Source organism: Triturus cristatus, chromosome 7, assembly GCF_964204655.1.
Source record: "Triturus cristatus chromosome 7, aTriCri1.1, whole genome shotgun sequence".
Lineage (NCBI taxonomy): Eukaryota > Metazoa > Chordata > Amphibia > Caudata > Salamandridae > Triturus > Triturus cristatus.
In genome coordinates, this window is record NC_140590.1 from 580,922,708 (window position 1) to 580,948,682 (window position 25,975).

The following is a 25,975-nucleotide window of genomic DNA, read 5'->3' on the forward strand; positions in this document are numbered from 1 at the left end:
GCGGCGGCGGAAGGGAGACACAGGTACAGGCACAAGCAGGCAGGCAGGCGGAAGGCAGAAAGCGCCAGGGACCGTAGGGCAGCACAGAGGAACCTCTCGTGGACACCGCAGCTTCAGGTGAAAGACCCCCGCTCCACCGAGGGTGGGCTCGATTTTAAAGCGCCTCCAGGCGCGTCCAATGGGCGTGAACTTCCGCCCCGCCCCAGGTGCTGCTGGGAAGTGTAGTCCCCCTCCTGGCAAGCGCTGATGTTCTAAGCGCGGCGGCGGGAGGGAGACACAGGTACGGGCACAAGCAGGCAGGCAGGCGGAAGGCAGAAAGCGCCAGGGACCGTAGGGCAGCACAGAGGAACTTCTCGTGGACACAGGTGAAAGACTTGCACTGCTGGCAACTTCTTCCTGCCTATTTTCATGATTGTTTGGTATAATTTTTTGTTATGGTGCTCAGGTGGTGCCACTATATAGTGTTTGGGCTTGGAGATTCCTTTGTGCAGTGGAAGGAGCTTTTATACAGTTCGGCGACGACACGGGTGCGGACGGGTGCTACGATTTTGTTGGCTTGCCGAATAGGGCGAGGAACGAGTTAGGGATGCCCCCTCTCTTCGTTGTTATTTGCCTTGGCCATTGAACCTTTGGCCTCTCATGCCCGGCTAGGGAGACACTACACAGGTATGCTTCTTAGAGGAGATCTACAATTTATCTCTCTCTATGCGGATGATTTGTTGATGTTTCTTGCAAACACATCGGCGGACTTAGATGGCGCGAGGCACTTGCTTCACGAGTTTGGACAGTACTCGGGGTTGCGGGTGAACTGGGCAAAGACTTGCTTATTTCCGGTGGAGACGACTGCGAAGAGCCCTCCCCAGCTGACTGGTGTATGCTGGGAGCCCCATTGCCTTCCTTATCTAGGCACTAATATCTATCACACCCCTGATGATCTTTTGGAGGGTAACTTAGGCCAGGCCATACGTGGCCTTAGAGGCAGTATGGCGTTCTGGAATACGTTGCCACTATCGTTAGCAGGGCGGGTTGCACTCCTGAAGATGGTGGCGTTACCGCGATTGTTATATTACTTTCGGACATTGCCGATTTGGGTCCCGGGCTCCATCTTTCGTCAGCTCCGCTCTATGGCTAGTGGGTTTCTTTGGGGGGCAGGCAGGAGACGAGTGGCAATGACTACAATGGTGCGGCCGAGAGCGGATGGGGGCATGGCAGTCCCGGATTTTGAGTGGTACTATTTGGCAGCCCAGCTACAGTGGCTCACGCAGGCTGTGGCGCGAGAGTTCCGTGGCCCCGATGGCCCTGAGGGTCACGGGATCCCGCGTTCTATCTTATCCTTTATAGTGCTAAAGCAGAAGATGCGACTCGCGCTGCTCACGACTGAAGAACGGACACTGAGGATGTGTTGGAATCGGAGCCAACGTCGGGCTGGTTTCGCTCGCCCATATGCCCCGGAGATCCCGCTGGGTATGTGTACGGCCCTCCCACATGGAGGGGACTGGACTGCACTGGCGCACTGGGAGGATCTGGGGTTACAAGTTTTAGGGGACTAGTATGAGAACGAGACCCTGTTGTCTTTCCAAGCCCTACAACACAGATATGACCTCCCGAGAGGGGATTATTTGTTGCATTCAGTGCTTATTGCTGCAATCCAATGCTATTGGAGGACAGGACTGTCGGAGCCACGAACCTCACTGGCATGCCAGTACGTAGTAATGGCTGCGGGGACTTTCAAGGCCATAACGTGCCTATACCGGCGAATGTTGACGGAGAATTTAGAATCATTGCGGGTGTTGCGAGGGAAATGGGAAGTGGATCTTGCCAAGGAAATCCCCGAAAAGACGTGGGCTCAGTTGGTTAGGAGGGCCTGGCAGAGCACGAGAAATGCTAGGTTCCAACTGATAAATTTCTATGTTCTGCATAGAGCGTATCTAACACCTGCAAAGCTTAACCAATATTTCAGGGCGGTGACTGCGCAGTGTCCGCGGTGTGATCTAGAGGGGGCGGACTTCCTGCACATGATGTAGGGATGTCCGAGCTTAGGAACATATTGGGAGGAGGTGTTGGATCTCTTAAGCAGCATTACTGATCGGATATTAGACTTCGGACCGGGTACTTGTCTACTGCACTGGTTCCCGCACACTGCTAAAACGAAAGTGACCAGCAAATTTCTCGATTTGGGCCTTGTATTGGCCAAACGAGAGCTCACTATGCATTGGAAATCTAGAAGAGGACCTAGAGTGGGAAGATGGAGGACGGAATTACTTAAATGGGCGCGGAGTGAGGGTACCCTTAGATTGCAGCAAGCCTTACGCACAATTAACGAAAAAGCACACGACGCAGCTAGGGCGTGGGAGGTCCTAGTCGCAGCACTCCAAGCTTCAGACAGAATCGGAGGAGGGTTCAATTGAAGAGGAACGGGGGATCCTAGCTACCACATCTGAGTGAGTTGGTTGAACCGCTACAGGCAAGTGGCAGCGACGTGAATGTTTTTTTTTTTCTCTCGCCTTAAAGTACCTAGTGCTATATGAACAATGTTTAATGGCGGCCCCGTACTAACTATAGAAGCATATAATTGGTCATAAAGTAAAGGTTCCATAGGGGCACTGGTGGTAGGGGCGGAGGGGACCGGGGGAAGCAGTGAGGATTATAAAGTATTGGAAACTAAGATGTGTTAATGATGCTGCATCTGTGATTGTTGGTGGAAAATCAATAAAAAAAATTTTTAAAAAATGCTCTCCCATCAGCATCTTTCTACCAAATTTCAGGGTAGCTGTTGCTCTTGTATAATTCGGCTGCCCCAATGTGATCTGACAGTTTTGGCCTTCTGTAGCCCCACTTCTATAGTCACTATGTCGAGCTTGGATTCAAGTGCAATAGGTGAGTACTGCATGGCTCAATACTGCATATTCAATATAGGTCAGCTCCTTGTTGACAGGCTGTATTTGCATACCCTGTCGTCTTCCTCAGTCTTGAATTCCACTATGGTGGAGGGGGTTAGTTTCAAAGAACACTGTTGGAGGTGTCAGATTATTGAGACGATTTTAGAAACACCCATGTTTTTTACTTCACTGAATGATGGTTCATAACAAGCAGTGGTCAAGCCATTTAAAAGGGGTCCAGCTAAATAATTAGACTTTTTAAGAAGAAGCACTGAATGGCACCTACAAAAATAGGAATGCAATGCGATGAGTTGCTTCAGAGAACAATTAGAAGAAAGGAAGACAGCCAGTACACAAGGATTTCCAAGAGTTTGAAAGAGGTGACTGTTGGGCTGGGACCACTAATATGACTAATTTGAGCTACCACTTGTTTGTAACACTACACAAAGTAATCCCTTGGGATGTCCTTTACAGTCTTAAACAATTAGTGATTTGCAAATTAATTTCGGCCAGAAACAGTCAATCTACAAAATCTGAGTACACACACAATGTGTGTGAGCTGAGAACAATTACTGCAAAAATATAAAATATGGTTCATTCCTGCTTCTAAAAAATAGCTGAATATTAGTCAATAAGATTAGAGTAGCACATACAACAACCAAAAGAGATAAGAGGGATGTTTACATAGATATAACAAGCATTGGCATAGCCAATAGGTCTCGCCTGTGGGACCTTATAAGTGTTCAGCTATTCAACAGTTGCATAACTAAATACTTATAAGGTCCCAAAAGCGAAACCTATTGGCTATGCAAAGCAGCGTGCGGCCGCGAAAGTGAAAGTGATCGCGATCACGATCAAACATCAAAGCGGCCGCGAAAGTGAAAGTAATCGCGGTAAAACGGGGTGCGCGCGCCCGCGCACATGCACTGTAGCTCTAGGCTGGCCTGGTAGCACTTTTTGGAGCCCTCTCAATAAGTCTCGCCAGACCAGCGCATGCGCTGGGTCAGGCGAGACCTAAAAACACATTTGTCTTTAGGTGACTACTTGTTTTGGTCTTACAGTGGCCCACAGTATTACTAGTTGCTTTGAGATCTAAATACTAGGCCTCATCTTCTCCTCAATCCAGGGCTTTCCTCTTCAAGTCTCTTAACCTCATTAGTGCAGTTGTTGGCAGGGGCCAAGATGGAATGGCTTCCACTTAAGCCCTACTCTTCCCTAAGCTCATCTGTGAGGCCCACAGTGTGCTGATGTCACAGGTGGAAAGTGAATCCAGTGGGTACCATTACTGCCCACTGCTTTCACTTACTGATCGGTGCTGGGCGGGGTGCAGAGCTCTGCCTCCCAGGGGCCAATACGTATGAGGAGGCAGTGTTGGAAAGGGGAGAATGCGCCCTTTCCAGCACTATGTTTCTGTAGTAGAGACACCAGGAGTTATTTGGAGTGGGCGAGTGGCACCCAGGGGCATGGAGCGCTACTCCTCTCACATCCCCCGGCACGAACAGCCGTTTCAATCCTCCTAGGGGATGGATGAAGGAACATGCCTCCAATCTGAGCCTCCCATACCTCCCCCTCAAGAAGATAGAAAGCAGACTGGACACCAGGGATTTTAAAGAAAATAGGAGAAGGGGTGGTTCACCCTTGCACAGGGCCATGACTCACCCCTAAGGGGGTAATACAGTGTTCCTCCCCCCCTTTGTTTCTGGAGAAAAAAAAGGAGGGCTGGGTGGACCACCCTGGCACAGGGCCATGCCCCCAACCCAAAGGGGGCAATACATTGTTTCTGGCACCCTGGGAGGAAATTGCCTCCAATCTGCCTCCAGGATGTGGGAGTTAGAAAGCCAGCTACATACCAGGGAAATCATTTTTTTTTTTAAAAGGTGGGGCGTCCCTCCCGCACATTGGGCCATACACCCACCATAAAAGGAGTAGCACAGTATTTCTACCCAATAGGGCCAGATAAGGGTTTGACCCAAGTATGATGGGGGCAGAAAGTAGACCAGACACCAGGGATTTCGAAATTGCATAGACAATGTAGATAGGGCGTCCCACCCTAGCCTTGGGCCAATGGAATGGAAAGGCATTTATAGAGCGCATGGCTACCCGGAGGCATCCCAGCTCTAGTAACTGACATGGGGAAGACAGAAGGGCTAAGGGAACAGCATCGTCTTTAATTGCTTCCGGAAAGCAAGGTGGTTAGCGACTGTGCGAAGGTGTAAAGGCAGGGAGTTCCAGAGTTTGGAGGCATTATAGGAAAATAGCCTACCACCACTTCTAGACCTCTTGATCGTGGGGATCTCTGCTAGATACAAATCGTCTGATCGAAGATTCCTATTGGCTTTATATGGACGTATCATGGTGGAGTTAATCGGTGGGCCAAGTCCCTGCATTGACTTATGTACTAAGCACAAAGCCTTGAATTTAATACGTTTCCGAACCGGGAGCCAGTGGAGGGAACAGAGAGCGGGTTTTGCTGACAGTCTATTGGTGGTTCCAGTCAAAAGTCTGGCGGTGCTGTTTTGCACTGATTGGAGTTTCGTGACTGCTGAAATGGGGGGCCCCCCCAAGTACAGAGCATTCCCATAGACCAATCTCGCGAGTATAAGTGATTGGACCAATACTCTCCTAGCCTCAAAGGGGAGGAGAGGCAGGACCTTTCGGGCCATTCCAAGTAGACCATAGCAGAGGGCTGCCGTTTTCCTAGCCTGCGTCCTGAGACTCAGGTCCTGGTCCAACCATATACCGACGCTCTTAATTTCGGGACCGAGGCTGGACCCATACTGGAGGGCCACATATAGCTACGGTTGAAACAGAGTATTGCCCAGTATCATGATCTCAGTTTTTCCTCCGTTTAGCTTAAGCTGGGAGGCGTCCATCCAGCTTGAGATATATTTTAGACAGGTGTAAAGGGTATGGGTTTTTGGATCGGCTTGATTTAGCCCCACCACCAATTGTGTGTTGTCGGTGTAGGTAATCATCCGGATTCCTTGGGGGGCTACTATGGCTGCTAGAGGGGACATATAAACATTGAAAAGAATCAGGCTGAGTGATGAGCCCTGTGGCACACCACTCAGCAGGTGGGTGGGCTTAGATACAATGTTTTCTTCAAAGACCTGAAAGGTTCTACCCTCCAGGAAGGAGGATAGCCAGTGAAGCGCCATGCCATCCACTCCTATGCTCCTGAGCCACCGGATCAGAATCGAATGATTCACCGTATCGAATGCGGCGCTCAGGTCTAGGAGTAGAATGGCCACCGATCCTCCTGAGTCGAGAATTTTCCTACTTTCCTCTACTACTGCCAGTAATGCGGTTTCGGTACATTGGCGCGGTCGGAACCCGGTTTGAGAAGAATGGAGCAGGCTATGGGTTTCAAAAAACCCAGAGATGGTCAGGTTGACATGTTTCTCAGTCACCTTGCTTATTGCCAGCAAAAGGGATATGGGGCGGTAGTTGCCCAAATCTGCAGGGTCCAGATTGGGCTTTTTAAGTAAAGCTTTAACGTGGCCCCTTTCCATTTTATGGGAACTATTCCAGTGACCAGCGAGGCATTGATCAGATTTATCAAATTAGGAGCTATTATTGGGGTGAACTGCTTCAGAATGTTTAGTGGTGCTGGGTTAGTAGGAGAACCACTCTTTACTGTGGCCAGCAGGGTGAGGAAAGTTTCCTGAGACACAGGGGGAAAGGCCTCGAGAATATATTTAGGGGGGACCGAGTGCAAATCAGTCTGAGGGTGTGGAGGTTTGCCTTCCTCACCCTTACATGGGAGGGATTCCAAGATATGCTGGACCTTGTTGATGAAATACTCTGCAAGTTTGTTACACCGTTGGCCAGAGGTGTCGGGGGCTGTTCTAGGGGAGGGGGCTTTAAGTAATTTTTTGATGATATTAAAAGTTTCTTTGGGCGAGTTGGCCGCTGCTAGAATTCTGCTCTCGTAATAAGAGGCCTGGGCTTTTCTTAGTTCAGCTTTGTAGGCAAGGATAGATAGCCTATAGTCCAGTTTTTTTTAAGGTAGAAAGTATTTCCTCCAATGTCTTTCCTTCACTTTACAGCGCTGCTTTAGGGTGCACAATTCCGGCGAGAACCATGGGGAGTTATGAGGGCCAGCCGTTTTTTTTATCTTGGTCTTTGGGAGGACAACATTGAGTGACTTCTATCCAACTGAGAAAATCCTCGCTAGCTTTGACCGGGCAAGCGTTTAGACTGGGTTTGGTCCTTTCCAGCTCCTGGGACCATTTTTCTAGGGGAAGCTTGTTCCATGGGTGACTAAACGCCCAGGAAGATTGCGTCGTAGTGCTGATAGTCTGAGGCGACCAAAAAAGGTTTATCAAAAAATGATCGGACCATGGTAGTGGAATAGGGGCGGTTCCTTTAAGGCCATCTGGACTGGAGAACACCTGATCAAGAAGGTGTCCTTTAACATGAGTAGTTTGTCTAATTTTTTGGGACAGTTTGAGAGATGAGAGATCTCTGGCCAGTTCAACTGCGTTTGTAGCTTGCGGATCGTCAAAATGGAGATTAAAATCTCAGAGGATCATAAAGTTAGCAGCCGCGCTGGCCAGGTTTACCGTAGTCTCTAATAGCGATTTGTTAAAAGCCCCTGTTGAACCCGGGGGACGATATACAAGGATGCCTGTGAATGAGAGGGGTGGAGAGAATTCAATAGTGAAATGGACATTCTCGCAGTCTTCGAAAGGGTTGCCCAGGAGGCGACAGATGAACTGTTCCTTATGAACAATGGCAATCCCGCCCCCTCTGCCAGTGGGTCGGTCTGTTCTTTGCATCACAAAACCAGGGGGGAGTGCTTGCGCAATATCTGGCTCCGAGCTGGGGTTGAGCCATGTTTCCATAAGGAAAAGTACATCAGGGTCATGGTCTCTGAGAAGCATCCAGATCTCTGCCGTGTGTTTAGGCAGGGACCTGCAGTTAAGAAGTAGGATTCTAAATTTGTCCTTGGGTGAGGTGTGCTCTAGCCTATGTGGAGTAAGGCCGTGCTTGCAGTATGGGCAGTGTTTTGGAATTTTATCAGGGGGAAAAACATGACCACACTTAGTTCCTGGGGCGCCATTGAATTTCCTGAGCTGAGAGCTGGAATAGAGATAGTGGGTTGAGGGGAAAGATGCAGGGGTCCTGGCCCCTGGGCCCGACCGGGCGCGGACAGGCGCAGACGGGCTTGCCTTAGGCGCGCCACAGTGAGCATTTTACGTGACTCAAGCTGCACCGTGCACAGTAACTAGACCACTGACCCGGTGGTGCTAAATGCGGGAGTGAGACTGCCCCCAAGCCCCTAGAGCATTGAACACAGCTCAATTCCCCCCCACAAGAAAAATACAATTGTTAAAAGTCAAGATAAAAAGAATGAGAACGAGTTCTTATCGATTTGTGGTGCAACAGTACTGACCTGCAGTCACACTCGGAACGCGAGTGCTCTGCTTCCGGCCTGTGTCAATTAGCGCGGTCGCGTCACAGTGCGCATTTTATGTGACTCACGCTGCACCGAGCCCAGCAACTAGACCGCTGACCTGGTGGTGATAAATGCGGAAGTGAGACTGCCCCAAGCCCCTAGAGCATTGAACACAGCTCTATTCCCCCCCACAAGAAAAATACAATTGTTAAAAGTCAACATAAAAAGAATCAGAACAAGTTCTTATCGATTTGTGTCGCAACAGCACTGACCTGCAGTCACACTCGGAACGCGAATGCTCTGCTTCCGGCCCGTGTCAACCCTAACACTACCCCATTCCCTAGGTGGCAGACCCGAAATTTACCCAGATTGGGGGATTGCACTTAATCAGGAACAAATCAAAACAAGGACCACTGATCCTAGGGCTGTTCCGGTTGTGGGCACTAGACCCAGCTACACAAGTGGGGTACCATTTTTATTTGGAGGCCTCGGGGGGAAGATGGATGGTAGTAATTATTTTAACCCCCCCACACTTCCAGAATTTTCTGTCACATGAAATGTGATGAAAATTAATTTTTTTTAAATCAAAGGTTTGATGTTTGCAAGGCCTTCTGGGTAACAACACGTGTAGGAGTCAGACCACCTTACACTCCCTGGGTGTATAGATTTCAGAAATATCTGAGTTTAGTGGGCTTTCCTGGGTGGGGGAGAGCTAGAGCTCAATTTCTGGAGCTACCCACATTGCTAAAAGAAAAGGGTTCCTTTCAACCGGTGAAATCTCATTTGGGGATGTAGCGTGCCCCAGGTGCTAGGGCCAGTGACATAAGTGGGGTACTGTTTTTATTGGGAGACACCAACCCAGAATAGTAAACATTTCTTGCCACCAATTATATTTCACTGCATTTTTTTCTTTCAAATATAAGCCACTATGGAAAAAAGAACACATTTTACAAAATGCCATTTTAAACACACAATAGTATGGCTAATCCCAAATTCAGTGTTATACAAATAATCATTGTTCCTAAACTCAGTATCTTATACACATTTTTCATTCATTAGATTTTACCATATGAATTGAAGCGTTGTCGGTAAACAATATAAGTGCAGCTCAGTTGCTGGCTTTGGTTATTTTGTGTGCTTGGGAAATCTAAAACTAAACATAACAGTATACCGCTTTTGTAAATCGGTCATCGTGACAAATTATGAATAAAAACATCACTAATTGCTTTTATTTAAGGTCCTTTCTTTATTTTTTTATTTCAACAATTAGGTTTTTGGGGAAAAATGTCTTTGTGGGATCTACATAAAAAAACCTTTGCTGAATTCAGATTTTTGTCTACTCTCCAGAAATGCGTAGCTTTCCGTGAATGCCCATGGATTTCAAATCTGTTTCCATCACAAACTCCAAGTGGGTTAAACCACAAACATTAGAAAACATGGACTATCTCATAGAAAAATGCAAACTCTATGATAAAAATAACTTTTTTTTAATACAGCTGGTGCTTGTTCTTCCCGAAAGGTGGAAAGATGGTGATACTAGCACAACAAGCTTCTTTTTTAATCCATTATTAGAAACATAACAGACATTCTTGTACAGCACTATTCCCATTTTTTCCAATAAAACCCAAAATTTAGCTATATTTTGGCAATTTTCTCTGTGCTCTCTGAGCCAATTCTCAAACCTTGAATACCTTTAAAATACCCAGAACGTTGGAAAAATGGACACAAACTTGGCATAGATACCTTACGTGAGAAAAAGTTAAAGGCTTAAGTGTAAAGTTCCTAAATAGCAAAAAAAGGGCTCAGCAAAAGGGGACAGAAAAGCCTCCGCAGTTAAGGGGCAAACACTCTCAGAAGAGGTACTTGAACAAATGATATTGCCATCTGTGCATGTTCTTTACTACTGAAGTGATCCATCACATTTAGGGTCACTCCAACACACCATGTGAACCTGAGGCAAATGGAATCACCTCCATGAACATTGCACCAACTACTCAATTCACTGTAACAGTGGAAATATGTAAAGCCCAAACATTAGAGACATGTTCAAGTCGCTAAAGCAGCAAAAAAAGGGGGAAATGGGAATACAGCACTTGCTGTTCATTACATCTGGGAAAGTTAATTGTTTTTGATTTTATCTGTTTTAGTTGGTTTCATGTTTCTTGTGTTGGGGTGGAAGTTGGACTGATTATTTGAAAAGGCACATACAGACTTCACATATGAAAGGTCAGTAATTAGGAGAGAAAAAATGATACAAAAGTAGTTTTAATGTTCAAGAAAAGGAAGATGAACTAAGAGGCAAGAAGGTCTGAGAAGACCTCGTTTGGTAATGTTTTCCTCAAACATTTCTATGAGGAGTTTCAAAATATTTACACTGAGGAACTCAGTATAATATGAGACCTTGAATGTTTTGTTTTAGCTTTTTTATGTGTTCTACGGTAGTTCATCATCTATCAGCAAGGTTTGCCGTGTGTACAATAAATACATAATTAGATAATATCCACAGAAAACATAATTCCATACTTTGGAGGCCTTTGTGACCTGGGAGTGGATGCCACACTTATGAAGAACTATTACCTCCTTCATTGGATAAACTTACTAGGAACAAAATCATATCCTGTTCGGTTCTTTGGTTCTGATGCCAAGAGCCAGAGAGAGTGGATACTGTGTCATAGTTGGGCCCTCCTGGCAACAACATACAAATCTTGAGGAACAATGGGATTTCTGGGGTTACTGGAACACACAAAGGGTCAAAGCATTTCTGTCTTCAACATTTTAGGTCCAAACAATGATCAAAAACACTTTGCTCACTGGCACTATTTTCTCAGCTGTGGCTTCCTTCAGTGGCCTTAATACGCTAATGGCAGCAGACTTCAATGAATTAGGATCCCTCCTGAACTGCCACCAACCTCCAATTATTGGGACTGGCGCAGACATCCAACACTCTCAACCCTGGGTTTAGGCAGGTCAGCTTACTTCATCTCATCAGAGAAACCATGTTTCCAGCCTACAGCCTTTCACTTAGAGATTACTGGCAGTCAACCAATTAGTTCAATGGAAGACTATCATACTCAAAATGCACTTGGTCAGCAACCTAGGTTTTGCCAAATTCCTGTCCCAAATAATTTTGATGAAAATTGAACTCAGAGATATCTATTGCCATGTCCTAGTATCCGATAATCTCAGCCTATGTCACAATGCTCAAATCTCCAGACACCAAAGGAGTCTAAATAATATTCGGTTAAGAGATCCTTTGCTTAAGAAAATGTTTAGAACCACGCTGTGCCAACACTTTTCGAAAGTTACATACCACAGTATGCTAAGCAGTTCAAGGGGTACTGAGTGGGAAGCTGAGAGAATCAACTACCACATGAGTGACAAAGACTGCAACACGTATAACAGACTTGGATACAAGGTAAACCTTACTAGAAATTAAACAAAAATGTATGGGGCACAATAGCAGAGACAAATATGGAGTCCTACTGAACAGATAAATAAACTCTTCTTCATGTACAACAATAGTACCACAATCACAGAATTAAAAGCCAACAAGCTCCTGGTTCTCAAACTGAACAAACAACAAAGGAAGAAAAATATGCTCGCCCAGAAAGAGATCTAAGAATTTGAGAAAAAGCGGAGGCTTGCTTACTGGCAGACTACTACATATGATCTTTAGGCTTCACAATCGGTGTTGTATGCAAGTATATAATATCAGGTTTACATGCTCCTACACACTCTGTGCATTGTGCATCTACATTCCAAAGTGCACACATTTATTCTTGTCCCCTCTTCCTCAACCTACTCTTTGTCCATAAACCTGGAAAGCCTTTATCCCCATTCACTGTCTCTACCCTATCATGCAACCTCTCCCTCTACGCTGAAACTCCAGTCAAGAACCTTCACACAAATAAGGCATTGCAAATTTAACTCAGTGTACTAATGGCAGCTGGATTACAGAACTGCCTTACTGTCTTAAAGAGAAGTGTCCACATGTTATTTTTATAAGAAGTGTTAGAAAAGGTAATGTAAATAAGTAAGGCAGGTCACCTACTTTTCTTATGTCCTTTGTACTGTTGTGACTTGGCCTTTTTCTTCTGCTTTGGCATACAGGATTGGCTGTCTTTCGTAGCTAAAAATAATGACAATATATTTTTACTAAGCACTTCCAAACATGAAATTGCAGGGCAATTATGTTATTTGAAACTTGGATATATTTACAAAAAGAATCATCAATAAAACAGCTGGGCTTTAGTATCGGTCTTTTTAGTATAAAAAACACTATCTTTTCCTAATTTACATTTCTTTCTTGGACTTGCCGTCTCCTCTCCAAATGCATTTTTTCAGTTTTAGTTAAGCAAGCTTTTCATTCCACTCAACAAAACGACTGAAATGTATTCTACAGTACCACTTCAAACTAAGAGCCGTCTTTGAAGTACTAAGGGGTCAATTCAAAAAGCTGCTTTTTAAATTCAATTTACTCTTCATAAAATTCTTCCTATGTTTTAGCCGATTTACATATTTTTAGAGGTCTACAAAAATCTCAAAGACTTCTCGTGGAAACATATGCTACTCATTGATTTCCATTAGAACTCATGCAGCCCCATATTTAGCCATTAAAAACTTAACTGGGCTGAACATCCACAGGAAATCTGGACATCTTCATCAATTAGGAAAACATGCATGATGTGAAAAACTTAATTCTACTACACAACAACTATAGAGGTGTTTCCCTATATTGCTTTTTTTTTAACAGAACATTATCAAAAACTGTGAGGCAGACCAAACAGTAATCCATCATCTTGACTAAGCATACAAGATACAAAAACACTGTGTGTGTCTCCCAAAGCCAAAATCATCTCGCTTTGTCTAGCTCTTACAATCCAACTATCAGGAAGAGAGTCTCTCCACTGGGTGTGGGAATGTGAGTGTAGTATTTTGCTCTGTAGAGGGGTGAGGCTACACCACTTTGTGCAATGGGAGGGAGCACGCATGGAATGATATCAGTCACTCCATTATATCAAGGAGGGCAAGCTTGGTAGTAAGGACTGTGGGTTTGCTCAGCACTAGTGCTGGGGAGTGTTGTATTCAGCTGAAATACTGTTCAAAGATGGTAATTACCAATAATTATGTATAAAGATGTCAATCATGTGGTGACAGTGTGTGGATTTGGAGGGAGGTGGGTCCCTGTACGCATACTCCATTGGTCTTTCTGGAGGATAGTATGTCCTGTGTAAATAGCAGAATTCAATGAGGCGACGGCAGGCAGAAATTGCTAAAGTACAGGGTGCCATCTTAGCCTCTCCCCACTCATCTTCATTGTTTCAGTATTTTCACACGCAATTTGGACATTTGCTCTTAAAACCTCAACATTTTTGGCACCGAGTTAAATGTGTAAACTGGGTGTGAAAGCCATTAGTATAGTTTGTGAACAACAATCAAGTTAACTTGGAAGGTGTCGATTACTTCCCTACTGGCCACCCTTTTGCACCTTGCCTCTGAACATCAATGTTCCCACCGCAACGTCTACACATTCGCTCCTGCTGTATTCAGGGAGATTTTGAAAATCATCTGGCTATGAACAGCCACCAAGATATTGATCAGGAAAGAGAGAAAAAGGCTGGTCGGACCTAAAGGATGCTTCCCACCCTGAACAGACTGCAGCCCCTCCACCTCCACCGTTTACCTAGTGACAGTGCACCTAATTGAATTTCTATAGGAGCCTTGTCTCCTTAGACCTTATTTAACATCTACATGACTCCACTGGGAGTCCCCATCAGATTGTACAGCATCAGCATTCTTTTCTAAGCAGACTACACTCAATTCATACTCCCGAACGCCAAACAACAAAAAACTACTTTGCCACTTGCATGACTGCAGTGGCTTTTGATGGACAAGTTACTTACCTTTAGTAAGGCCTTATCTGGTAGAGACATTATCTAGCTGCAGATTCCTTCCCTTTGAACTTCCAGGCGTCAGGCTGGATCTGAAGGATTTTTCATAGCTGTACCCCTGCGCGCCGGTAGGTGGCGTTGGTTGACTCTGCGAGCGTCGTGGCATCTGCACCGTCAATATAACTGCCACTCTGGTGCGCTGACATCCATACTTTTCCCTACTTTCCATGCCAGAAGCCATTAAGTGACTGACCATGGTGTGTTAAAAGGAACAGCTAGGCCCCTGAAGGGGAACAGCCCTGACACTAAAAACAATTCCACAGTGCGGGGAGGTTGAGTGGATCGCCAAGGAATATGCGGCTAGATCATGTCTCTACCAGATAAGGCGTTACCGAAGGTAAGTAACTTGTCCATCTGATTGAGACATCTAGCCGCAGATTCCTTACCTTTGAACAGATACCCAAGCAATACCTTCCCCGGAGGAGGGACTGCGGAAAGTTATAGGACAGAAAATCCTACGGAACAGAGCACCCAAGAGCAAGCTTGAGAATCCTGGCAATAGTGTCTGGCAAACGTGTGCAGCGACGCCCACGTGGCCGCTTGGCAGATATCAGCAATTGGAACCCCATGCTGAAGGGTTGTGGTGGCTGCCTTCGCCCTGGTGAAATTGACCCTAAGGCCTTCAGGAGGCTGCTTCTTTGCCAAGGCGTAACAGATTATTATACAGAGGATAACCAAACGAGAGATGGTCCTGTATTTGAACAGCATGCCCCTTCTTTGCTCCCACATACCCTACAAAGAGTTGGTCATCCACCTGGAACTCCTTAGTACGATCAAGGTAGAACAATAACGCTCTTTTTGGGTTCAGATGGTGGAGGCACTCCTCTTCCTTGGAAGAGTGCGGAGGTGCATAGAAAGTGGGTAGCGTAAGGCACTGTCCCAGATGGAAGGTAGTTACAACCTTGAGCAAAAAGGATGCATTAGTTCTTAGTACCACTTTGTCCGGGAAAGACTGTCAGGTAAGGAGGCTGGAATGACAGTGCTTGCAGTTCGCTCACCCTCCTGGCAGAAGTAATTGCCACCAAAAAAGCTGTTTTGATAGTGAGAAACCGTAGAGGGCAGTTGTGCAGAGGCTCAAACAAAAAGTAAGGATCAAATTAAGGTCCCACTATGGCATAGGAAACGAAGAAGGTGGAACAAATGGATAACTCCTTCAAAAACCATTGCACCAGAAGCGAAGGCTGATTTGGCAGCTGAAGAAAAGCTGAGAGGGCCGAAAGGTAGCCCTTTATAGTGCCCAGAGCAGAGCTCTGCTGGACAAAAGAGAAGCAGATAAGGGGTCAATAGAACGTTCTGTACAATATTTACAAAATGTGTTCCTTCAGCAAGCGTATACTGATTTAATGGAGGGACTCCTGGCTGCCAGAATAACAAACTTTGTGAGGAAGGTCAAAAGCTGTCAACTGTCCGCTCTCAATCTCCATGCAAGGAGGAGGATAGTGAACAGATTCAGGTGGAGGACCCTCCCCCTCTGCTGCTGCGACAGAAGATCCTCCTGACAGGGCAGTCTGAACGGAGGATCGATGCTCATATCCAGAAGCTCGGGATACCAAACTCTCCGTGCCCAATCCGGAGCTACAAGAATAACTTGTGCCCGGTCTCTCCAGATCTTCTTGAGCACTCTGGATAGGAGTACTTGGGGGGAAAGGCATACAGGAGGCCTGAGCTCAACTTGCGACGAAAAGTGTCGCCGATCGAAAGATGCCTTGGAAACTTATACACAAAACTACTGACACTGCGCGTTCTCTTCGGAGGCAAACAGATCTAACCAAGGCTCTATCCACCGCTGAGATGGCACTCGTGATCCGCAAGGCACCATCAGTTCAGTTTGTCTGCTCTGGTTTTCAGAGAACCGGCCAGTTGTTGAACCTACAGGAAAATGCCCTGTTGTTCCAGCCAAGTCCAGGGCCTCTTGAAAGAGTCCACAACCCCACTTTGCTCTGTTTGTTGCAGTACCACATGGCAGTATTGTTGTCTATGGACACCTAAACCAACCTTCCTTTGATGGATGGTAAGAAGGCTTTCAGTGGCAATAGGCTCGCACAAAGCTCCAATACCTGGATATGGAGCTTGGCCTCTGCCGGAGACCAGAGTCCACTGATCTCCACCTCCCCCAGATGGCCACCCCATCCCAGAAGAGAAGCATCCGTCACTACTGTGAGATCTGGGTAGGAAAGTGAGAGGGGTACGCCTCTCACCAAATTGCAATTTGTCAGCCACCACTGCAGGACTTTGGCAGTGCCCTCTGATATATAAACCAAGTCTGTGAGATTTCCTCAATGCTGTGCTCATTAGAACTTCAGGTCCTACTGCAGAGCCCGCATGCACCCCCGTGCTTGATCCACCAGCAGGATGCAGGAGGCCATGAGGCCCAACAGCTTCAGAGCCAATCTCACCTAAATCCAGGATAGAGGCTGAAACATCAGTATCATAGCCTGAATATCCTGGACCCGTCATTGAGGGGTGTTAGGCCCGAAACTGTACCATGTCTAAAACCGCCCCAATGAAAAGGAATGTCTGAGAGGAAGTCAGGCGGGACTTCTGCACATTGATAGTGAACCCCACTGAATGCAGGAGGTTCGCCGTAGTTTGGAGGTGGGAGACGACTGCTTGGTATGAGCCTACCTTCAACAAACGGTCGTCGAGATAGGGGAAAACTGGAATCCCTGATCTTCGTGGATGAGCTACGACTGCCGCCATCACCTTTGTGAACACCCAAGGGAGCTAGTGAGGCCGAAAGGGAACACGTCAAACTGAAAGTGCTTGTGGCCAACCGTCAACCGCAGGTAGCGATGATGGGCAGGCAGGACGGGAATATGAAATTAGGCATTCTGCTAGTCCAGCGCTACCATCCAGTCTCCCGAGTCCAGGGCAGATAGGACCTGAGCCAAGGTGATCATCTTGAACTTCTACTTTTTGAGGAAGTAGTTAAGGGCTCTGAGGTCGAGGATAGGACGAAGGCCTCTATCCTTCTTTGGAACCAGAAAATAGCGGGAATATCAACCACAACCTATTTCTGGCCCAGGAACCCTCTCTATCGCTCCCTTGGTCAAGAGAGTGTGGACTTCCTCACGGAATAGGGCAAGGTGATTGTCCATCAGCTGATCGTACACTGGAGGAATAGAGGGAGGAGTAGTCTCGGAGAGGAGGGAGTAGACCCTTCAGACTATTTGCAACACCCACCTGTCCGAGGTGATGTTTCACCAGTGGTGGAGATGATTGCATACTCTGCCACCAACTGGTCGTGAATAATCGTGGGGGAACAAACTAGGAAGGTTTTGCGGTGGAGGAGGGGATCGTGGCTTGACTTGACTTCTGGCCTCCCAAACCATGGGGTCGGGGTGAACCGCGTCCATGGCACTGCGGAAGTTGATAAACTCGCGGGCCCTCTGGCCGGAGTAGGGTTGGCAGGGTTGGTAGCCTTTTCTGTAGCCACAAAAGGAGCGAATAGCAGATACAGGTTGGGATGTTGTAGTGAGGCACAAGGACGTGACCGTAGCATGAGAGTCCTTGAAACGCTAAAGGGTGGCATCTGCTTTGTCTCGGAAAAGACAGGAGCCATCAAAAGGCATGTCCATCAGGTTAGCTTGGACATCCCACAAAAAAACAGACATCCTCAGCCAGGCAGGGCGAAGTACAGCGACTATCGTGGAAATCGCTCTGCCAATCATCTGAGCATGCAGGGCCTGAAGGCGTACCACTAGGGTCAGGCCACCCAAATATGGCGCACATATCATGGCATGACATCATAACTTTTTAAGATGAGCGAGGGTCGCTCCCGGCCCAGGAAAGGGAGGGAAGAGCAGAGCCAACCCAGGCACCCGCTCCGCAGAGCGGGGCCTCAAACGCGGAGGTTCCGCCGCCTTGTCGCATGACGGGTGGGGCGAATTCAAAGCGCGCTTTGACTGCTTGTGTTTTTGTGGTGCCTCTTACCTGACTTTGACGAAGAGGATTTAATTTCTTCTGAGCGGTGCTCAGACCTTCCTCTCAACCGAGACCTGGATCCTTGTAGGACTTTGTGCTGGGAAGTTGCCTGGCTCCCTTTTTACCTTATTTCTGATTTCGTTGTAGCACTTCTGTGCAGGGAGATGTCTGGCTCCCTTTTCTGCTTTAAAACCCTGCTGTGTTTCTCCTCACTTTTTAGTTTTGTTCCTTACCTCACTCCGACTTACTTTACCAGCTGCTGGGCAGAGGGTAAGCTCCTCTGCAGTGCAAACGGCTGCTGGGCGGGCTAGCGGTTCTTGCCCGTCCTGTTGGTGCGGGATAGGCTGGGGATTGGCCAGGCCCATTAGAGGCAGACTATTTCTCTACAGTGACGCATGTAGCAGGCCCTCTGCTGGTGCACCAATGCCCGTCTGTGCCGGGCCGCGTTCGACCAGGGCCACAACCGCTGCCTGTTTTACACCCCTTCAACCTATCCGCTATTCATCCAAACAGCTAAGATGGTTAGCTTCTAAAACTCTTGAAGAATGCCTGCATTCACTTAAGGTTGACACCCTCTCGATTAAATGCCTTGAGGTTTAAACTTTGACCATGAGAAGGTACACCTGCCCCCTCCCCCAACTATAAAATGCAGTTTCTTCTGATCAACTGCCGGTCGTTGGTCAAACATGAAAATGAACTTTTTGAGTTTATCTTGGAGAAGCAGCCGGATGCATTATTCATGACTGAAACATGACTCACAGAGTCCTCAGCACCGGACATTCTAGATGCTGTCCTGCAGGGCCATGTACTGCTGAGAAAAGACCGCCCATTAAAAAGGGGAGGAGGGATCGCAAAGATCTATAAACTGACTCTGAAGTGCTCTATTAAAGAAACCAACTTCGCAAATTGTGGACTACTTTTTTCTCTTTAGCCCTAGCAAATGATTGTGCCCTAACAGGCTATTTAATTTATCGCCCTCCGGGGCCAGCTCCCTAGTTCATTTCTAGTCTAGAAGAGAACTTCGTGCAACCAGCGCAATGCTATAATAATATAATACTAGGGGATTTCAATGTGCACTTTATTAACAGCCTAAATTCTGAAGCACAGTCCTTAAGTAAGGAGCTTGAAACAGTTCATTTAATACGAAGAGTAACAACCCCCCCCCCCCCCATGTATTGGGTCACACCTACCTGATTGTTTCAAATGTTCCTACCATTGAGACTGACACTACGATAGTTGTTCCCTGGTGGGAGCATTATCTGGTAGCCTTCAACATGCCACTACGTGTGCATGCACTTACCAACAAGACAAATCATATGATAACCACAAGAAAGTGGGCAAAGATCAATCCTGAGACCTTCTCTAACGCTCTCCTGGAAACTAACCTTAAGTTAGGAGATGATGTTAATACCACAAATTTGAAGCTAGAAAAATGGATAACAGGAGCACTGGATAAGATAGCTCCCATGACTACTAGGAATCAACTCAGGACTCGGAACTCTGCTCCTTGGTTCAACGAATCCTTAGCTGCAGCCAAGAAAATCTGCAAATGCCTAATGTGCACCTGGCGGAAGGACTGCTGCATAACCAGCAGCGCTCGGTATACAAATGAGCATAAGCAGTATCTAATGCTCATTAGGAAAACACGGCGCGATTTTTATACAAATAAAATAGAGAATGCCAATAATTCCTCCAAGAACTGTTCTCTATCCTCAACTCTGTCCACTCTAGAATGCGTTGCGGCCACAGCACCATCATCCTTAGATAGCTGCAATAAGATCGCCTGCTTCTAAAGTACTGGCAATATATGGCTCCTTTCCAGTATAAGCCGGCAATTGTATAGACCTAGACACCCTCTCATATGACTCAGCAACTGGGAACTGTCTCAACTAATTTAAGACACCCTCTCAGAAAGATCTAAAAAGATTCTCTACGAGCATTAAATCAGAGTCCCCGGTAGATCCTGCCTCACCTAAAATTCTGGTGGGAGGGGTGGAGGTCATTCTCCCCCATCTGCAACAGGTGATCTCGCTGTCCTTCCGATCAGGGGAGATCCTGCATAAATGGAAGCACGCGATAGTGCTCACAGTACAGAAAAAACCTTCAGCCGACCACCTGCTATTAGAAAATTTGCACCCCATCTCCTTGGTGCCATTTTTTCAAATTACAGAGAAAACTGTGAACAACAAGTTTTATCAATTCGAATGCTTTACTTCATCCAACTTAATATGGTTTCAGGGCCCTCTTTCTCGCCACCGAAACTTAGAGATGGTGCACGGATAAAGGGCCAACAGCCGCTCTGGTGTTATTAGACCACAGAGCGGCATTTGACACCGCAACACACCACCTACTTCTTCGGAGGCTTGGGCAGAGCGGGTCGGTGGTACAGCACTACGCTGGATGACTTCTTTTCTCCAAGCCCGGAGCTTTTAAGTTGCCCAAAACCCACATAAGTCAGATAGCATCTCTCTAAAGCAATGGGTACCACAGAGCCCAAAACTGAGCCCAACTCTATTCAACCTATATAGCTGTCCCTTGGCTGAAATTTTAGAAAAACACAATGTCAAAATGTTGTTATATTCAAAGATACACAGCTCATAGTCACCTTATTAAAGATGCGGATGCGGCCCAATTTTCAATATGCCTAGAAGAACTAGCCACCTGGATGACCAATAACTGCCTTAAACTAAATGGCAACACTGATAATAGGCAAAGCACCTTCTATTTAGTCATCGGCTTGGTGGCCTGAGGCCCTGGGCCAAAAGTCCCAAACCTAAAGCTAAAACCAAAACCTTGGGGTATGGTTTGACCCCAAACTCTTATTTGAGGGTCAAATTAGGAGTGTGGCTTGTAAGTGCTTCGGTACTCTTAAGGTCCTGAGGAAACTCCTGGACCTACTACCAACAATAGCCAGGAAAACTGTTGTACATGCCTGAGTAACATCTCAAATAGATCATTGCAACATCTTTTACCTTGGGGCTACCAAATGGAGCTTGATAAAACTCCAACGCATTCACAATGCGGCTCCCCGCTTGGTCCTTAACCTTCCCAGAAGAACATCTACCTCTAAATCATGGACTACTCTACACTGGCTCCCAGTGGAGTGAAGGATTATTTACAAGGCCATGTGTTACTGTCATAGAATCCAGATGGAAAAAGGCTCTAGATATCTACTATCTATGGTAATAACTTACACACCCTCACGGAACTTCATTTTGAAGCATTCTATCCTTATAAGAAAAATTAAAAAAGCAAAGGACTAAAATTGGTCTTAAATTCTTAGCATTTTTAACAATTTTCTATTTCAATGTATTTTTATTGAGATTTTGTAAAACAAACAGTAGAAGTACAGTACAGAGGGGAAACCTGAGGACATCATATATTGGGGTACGGGAAAGGAGACTGATTTTGTAATGAGAGGTCACAGAATGATAGATGTCTGAGCAGCATTGTGTTGTATTAGAATCTGGTATCTCAGTTGTGCGGAGTTGTATTGTTCAGGGTGTTATGGAAAATAGAGGAGTCAAGTGGTTAGAATTAAGTGTCACGGGATACCCCGAGATAGTTTTGTGATGTAGGGGGGAAAGAAAGGAGGAAGAGGAAAAAGAGGAGTGTTGAAAAGAGGTAGAACATAGAGCAGTCGGGGGACTAAGGGAGGTGGAGGGTAAAGGGTGGGAGGATGGGAGATGGCGGATGGGGGACTGGATGGGAGGGGGAGAGGAAAGAAAGAGGAGAGGGGGAGGAGAGGGGGAGGTTAGGGGAGGCTAGGAACTAGGGGGGACATAGAGGCTTGGATATGTATGTGTCAAGTTTCAGCTAGATTTTTTGTTTTTCCTCGAGTATGATTTTAGGAAGCAGTAGAAAGAGTGTCAGCACCCCAAGTAAATACAACCCATTACCACAAGGCATGGGAGGAGAGTAAAATTGTGACAACATGAAATTGTTTTCAAAATGAGTTCCATGTGTACATTCGTTAGTTGATACTTATACCCAATTCGCATTTAAATATAAGTTGGTCATTTCTTTTAACAATTTATCCACAGGGCAGTGCCTTTGGTTAGAGGGTGGGGGAACCTGGATGCAAAGTTTTGGCATTTGGTTTTGAGGTGCGTGGCAAACAAATCTATTTCTGGTGTCCCCCACCTCTAGCAGTAAGAGTGGAGTAATGGTTGATTGATCTCCCACTCGAGCAACTGTTGATGTGTTCTGCTGAGCATATTTGCAAAGTTGTTGTCCACCCTAGATAGGTATTCTGCTAGGAGGTGGAGTTTGTGGCAGATAGCCCAGTGGCAGATTCTGAGAGGAGAGATGGCTGTTGAGTGTGCCCCGTCCCCTGTTTTTTAATATAATGCATTGCAGTCATATTGTCTGTTCTTATTAGCACTATTTTGTGGTGTAAGTGATTGTGAAATCGTTTGAGGGCTAGCTAAACTGCGAGTAGCTCCAGATGTTTGATATTTATTTAGTTTTATATAGCGCTAGCTAGACCAGAGTGTCAGAGTATCAGAGTGCTCTACGTACAAGAAAGAAAAATCGCGTAGTGTAGCATGACATAAGGATGCATAAAATAATAAGCATAACATTTTAAGACCGCATTCATTAAAGGGGTGAATGATAGGTTAGATAGTTGAAACAATCAAATAAGCATATATCTTTGATGAACGAGTTATGAGGAGAGTGGGCTATTGAAGCCTAGTTCAGTTGGCTTAAGTGGTAAAGTATTTGTTAAGAAGAAGGAGTTTCAGGTCCCTTTTTAAGCAGGAGAAGGAGGGGCTGCATCTGAGGTCTTTAGGGAGTGAATTCCACATCCTGGGTACATTTCCAGAAAAAGATCAAGACTGGATGGTTTTCCTTTTCAGTTTTGGAGGAATGAGAAGAGGAGAGTTGGAACTTCTCAGAGTTCTGGATCTTTCTGCTTTCAAACGTTTGCTGTGTAGGTAGTTGGGGAAGGTGTGTTAAGGGCTTTGTGTGATGCAGGCAGACTTGTAAATACATTTACCTTAAATGGGAAGACAGTTGAGAGACTTGAGGGCTGGCCCGATTTGTTGAAACAGTTTAATAAATCTTATGAACTGGGCTGCCATGTGTAGGACTGACCTTAGGGGGCTAGGTGAGTTTTTGGAGTCCCTGCGAAGATGGCATTCCCATAGTCCAGTTTAGAGAGGACTAGGGATTGTACTATTGTCTTGAAATCATCATGAGGAATGAAAGGTTTAATTTTCTTGAGGTGTTTTAGTGAGTCAAGTGTTCCTTTAGCAGAGTTTTTGATGCGATCCTTCGTTGCCAAGTTCTTGTCCAGGGTGATGCCTAAGGACTTTACTGAGTCGGACAGGACGAGGGAGCAATTTAGGGCAACCAGGTTCTTGAGCCAGTCTTTGATTGGTAGGTGGTTACTTTTAGGGGAGAACAGTATTAATTCGGTTTTGATGGGTTCAACTTTAAGTGGTTCGTATTAAACCAAGTTTTTATGTAGGTTAGTGAGGCACTGAGGTGTCGGATGTCACTGGATGATTTGATTTTGTAGTAGAGTTGTGTCTCATCTGCATATAGGTGATACTTGACTCCTGCTTGCTTCAGAATCATTGTAAGGGGTTCCATAAAGAGATCAAAGAGGAAAGGGGAGAGAATCGAGCCTTGGGGTACACCAAGCGTGACTCTTTGGGCTTGGAGAGATGGGAGTTGATCTTAATTTGTTGAGATCGGTGTTGAAGGTAAGAAGCGAACCATTTTAGTACTATGCCATTAATACCAAAGTGCATCTTAGGAGTCTCAAGTAGAGCTGCGTGGTTTACTTTGTCGAATGCCGCTGATAGGTCAATAAGGATGAGAAGACATGCTTCACCTTCGCCTAAGTATCTGTGGATATCATCTGAAATATTGAAATAGCCAAGAATCCCCTAGTGAAGAACCAAACCCCTCACCTGATGGTAGAGAACGAAGGACCCCGTCTCTGCTCCGGGGATAACACCCTGCAAGGGATGTCAGACAGCTGCGTGACAAAGATTCAGCTTGCAAGACCCTGTGTCAGCGTGGAAGGAATTCTCCTCTAATATGCAGGGGGGGGGGATAAGGGTTATATATGCTAGAGAGGTCACTCCAGTATTTGTTCTAGAATCGATGCGTTTTGAAAACAATCATAAATGTTTTGATAAGTCATACATGTTTTTCCAAACAAATGCGATCATGCACAGCAGGCTTGTTGGCCAAGGATGAAAAAAGTGGTGACCCTTATACAGAATAATTATGCAGTGCCTGAGGACATGTTTATGTGCTTCAGGTACAGGGATTATGATAAAATACTAAGAGCCTGGTGTCGAAGAGACAAGAGCAAGCTACTAGGTGAAAGGTTACCTATTCAGAGCCCATATAGTCATGTGGATGGGACAATGTTTGTAAAATGGGGCATACATGACAGACTAGCCTAAAGGACATGACAATCGCCTTTCCGCTTGTCTGAGTTACCGCCTTTCGTTATTAAGATCTGCGTTGAACCAAGATTTTGATTCGATAGATCTTCATTGTTTTAATTTGAGTTGAGCCACTTGATCTAACACCTCCGTCATTGATGTATCAAAGTATACTGTGAGGTCATCAGCCCTGTGAGTGGGAGGATGAAACTATAGTTGGACATGTATCCTGGGTTCCAGTTCAGTGATTGGGACTCGTTTGATGTTCCTGGTCCAGTGCTTAGGTTTGTCAGATTGTGCTGGTTGGTATCTGACATGTGAATCCATATTAAACAATATGAGGTGGTCAAGTCAAACCAATCAAAGGGAGAAATCGATCTAAGAGAGACCTGAGCTACTGTTTATGGACCACGAAGGTGAGATTTTGCATATGGGGCCCCCATCACTGAAGGGATATATTTGCAGTAATGGTGATTTGCGATATTGGGGCTTTGAACGGCAGGCCACGCAACAAATTAGCTGCTGTTCCACCACTGCAGAGAGCGATGAGTTGCTGGCCCTAGCAACACTAGATCTTGTAGATGCTCAATCTGCTTGAGACCATTGAGTTTGTAGTGTGTTGAGGGGGACACATATATAGACGAGCATGAGGTACTATGGCAATGCAAGAAGCCATAATGCCTAAGTGACCCCTCACCTTTTTCACTATGAGGTGAGAATGTGCCTGAAAAAGGGGCAATGTTTGCATGATCTTTGTGACTTTTTCTACACTGGGATATGCTTTGGCCGTAACTGAATTGAGTGTTGCGTCTAGGAAAGGCTTCATTTGCAAGGGTTGCACGTGAGAATTTTGTTTATCTAGTGTAAACCCCAGTTTGTGTAGAATGTGGATTACTTGCTGAGTGGGTTGAAGGCATGGATAGTAGGTTGGACTTTTGATAAGCCAATTGTCTACATATGGGAAAACATGGATTACATCCCTTCTGAGATGAGCCGCCACTACTGCAAGGCATTTTGTGAAAACCCTTGAAGCTGTTGTGACCCCGAATGGTAAAACTGTGAATTGATAGTGCTGTCCATTTAGCTGAAAGCATATGTAATGGGGGTTTGCGGAATGAATTGGGATATGGAAGTATGCATTTTTTAGGTCTAATGCAGTCATGAAATCTCCTTCCTCTAACAGTGGTATTACTTCTTGTAGCGTGACCATGTGAACGTTTTCCGAGAAGAAGTACCCGTTTAGTGGCCTAGATCTAGAATAGGGCCTAATGTTTTGTCCTTTTTGGGAATGAGAAAATAAAGGGCGTACACTTGGTGTCCTTTATTTTGTATTAGTACTATTTCTATTGCTCTTTCTGAAGGAGAGAGAGAACCTCTTCCAGTAAAAGTGTAAGATGTTATTTTGTCATTTGT

At 45.8% G+C, this 25,975-nt stretch overlaps 1 protein-coding gene across 2 annotated transcripts in view; it reads right to left on the reverse strand.

The window, feature by feature from the left end:
* Positions 1 to 25,975, reverse strand: part of MBTD1 (mbt domain containing 1) — a 696,883-nt gene that overhangs the window by 199,481 nt on the left and 471,427 nt on the right. For both annotated transcript variants that reach the window (XM_085617153.1, XM_085617152.1), the window contains exon 15: positions 12,332 to 12,409. In XM_085617153.1, the coding sequence (XP_085473279.1) occupies positions 12,332 to 12,409 (78 nt within the window). The remainder of the gene's footprint in view (positions 1 to 12,331; positions 12,410 to 25,975) is intronic.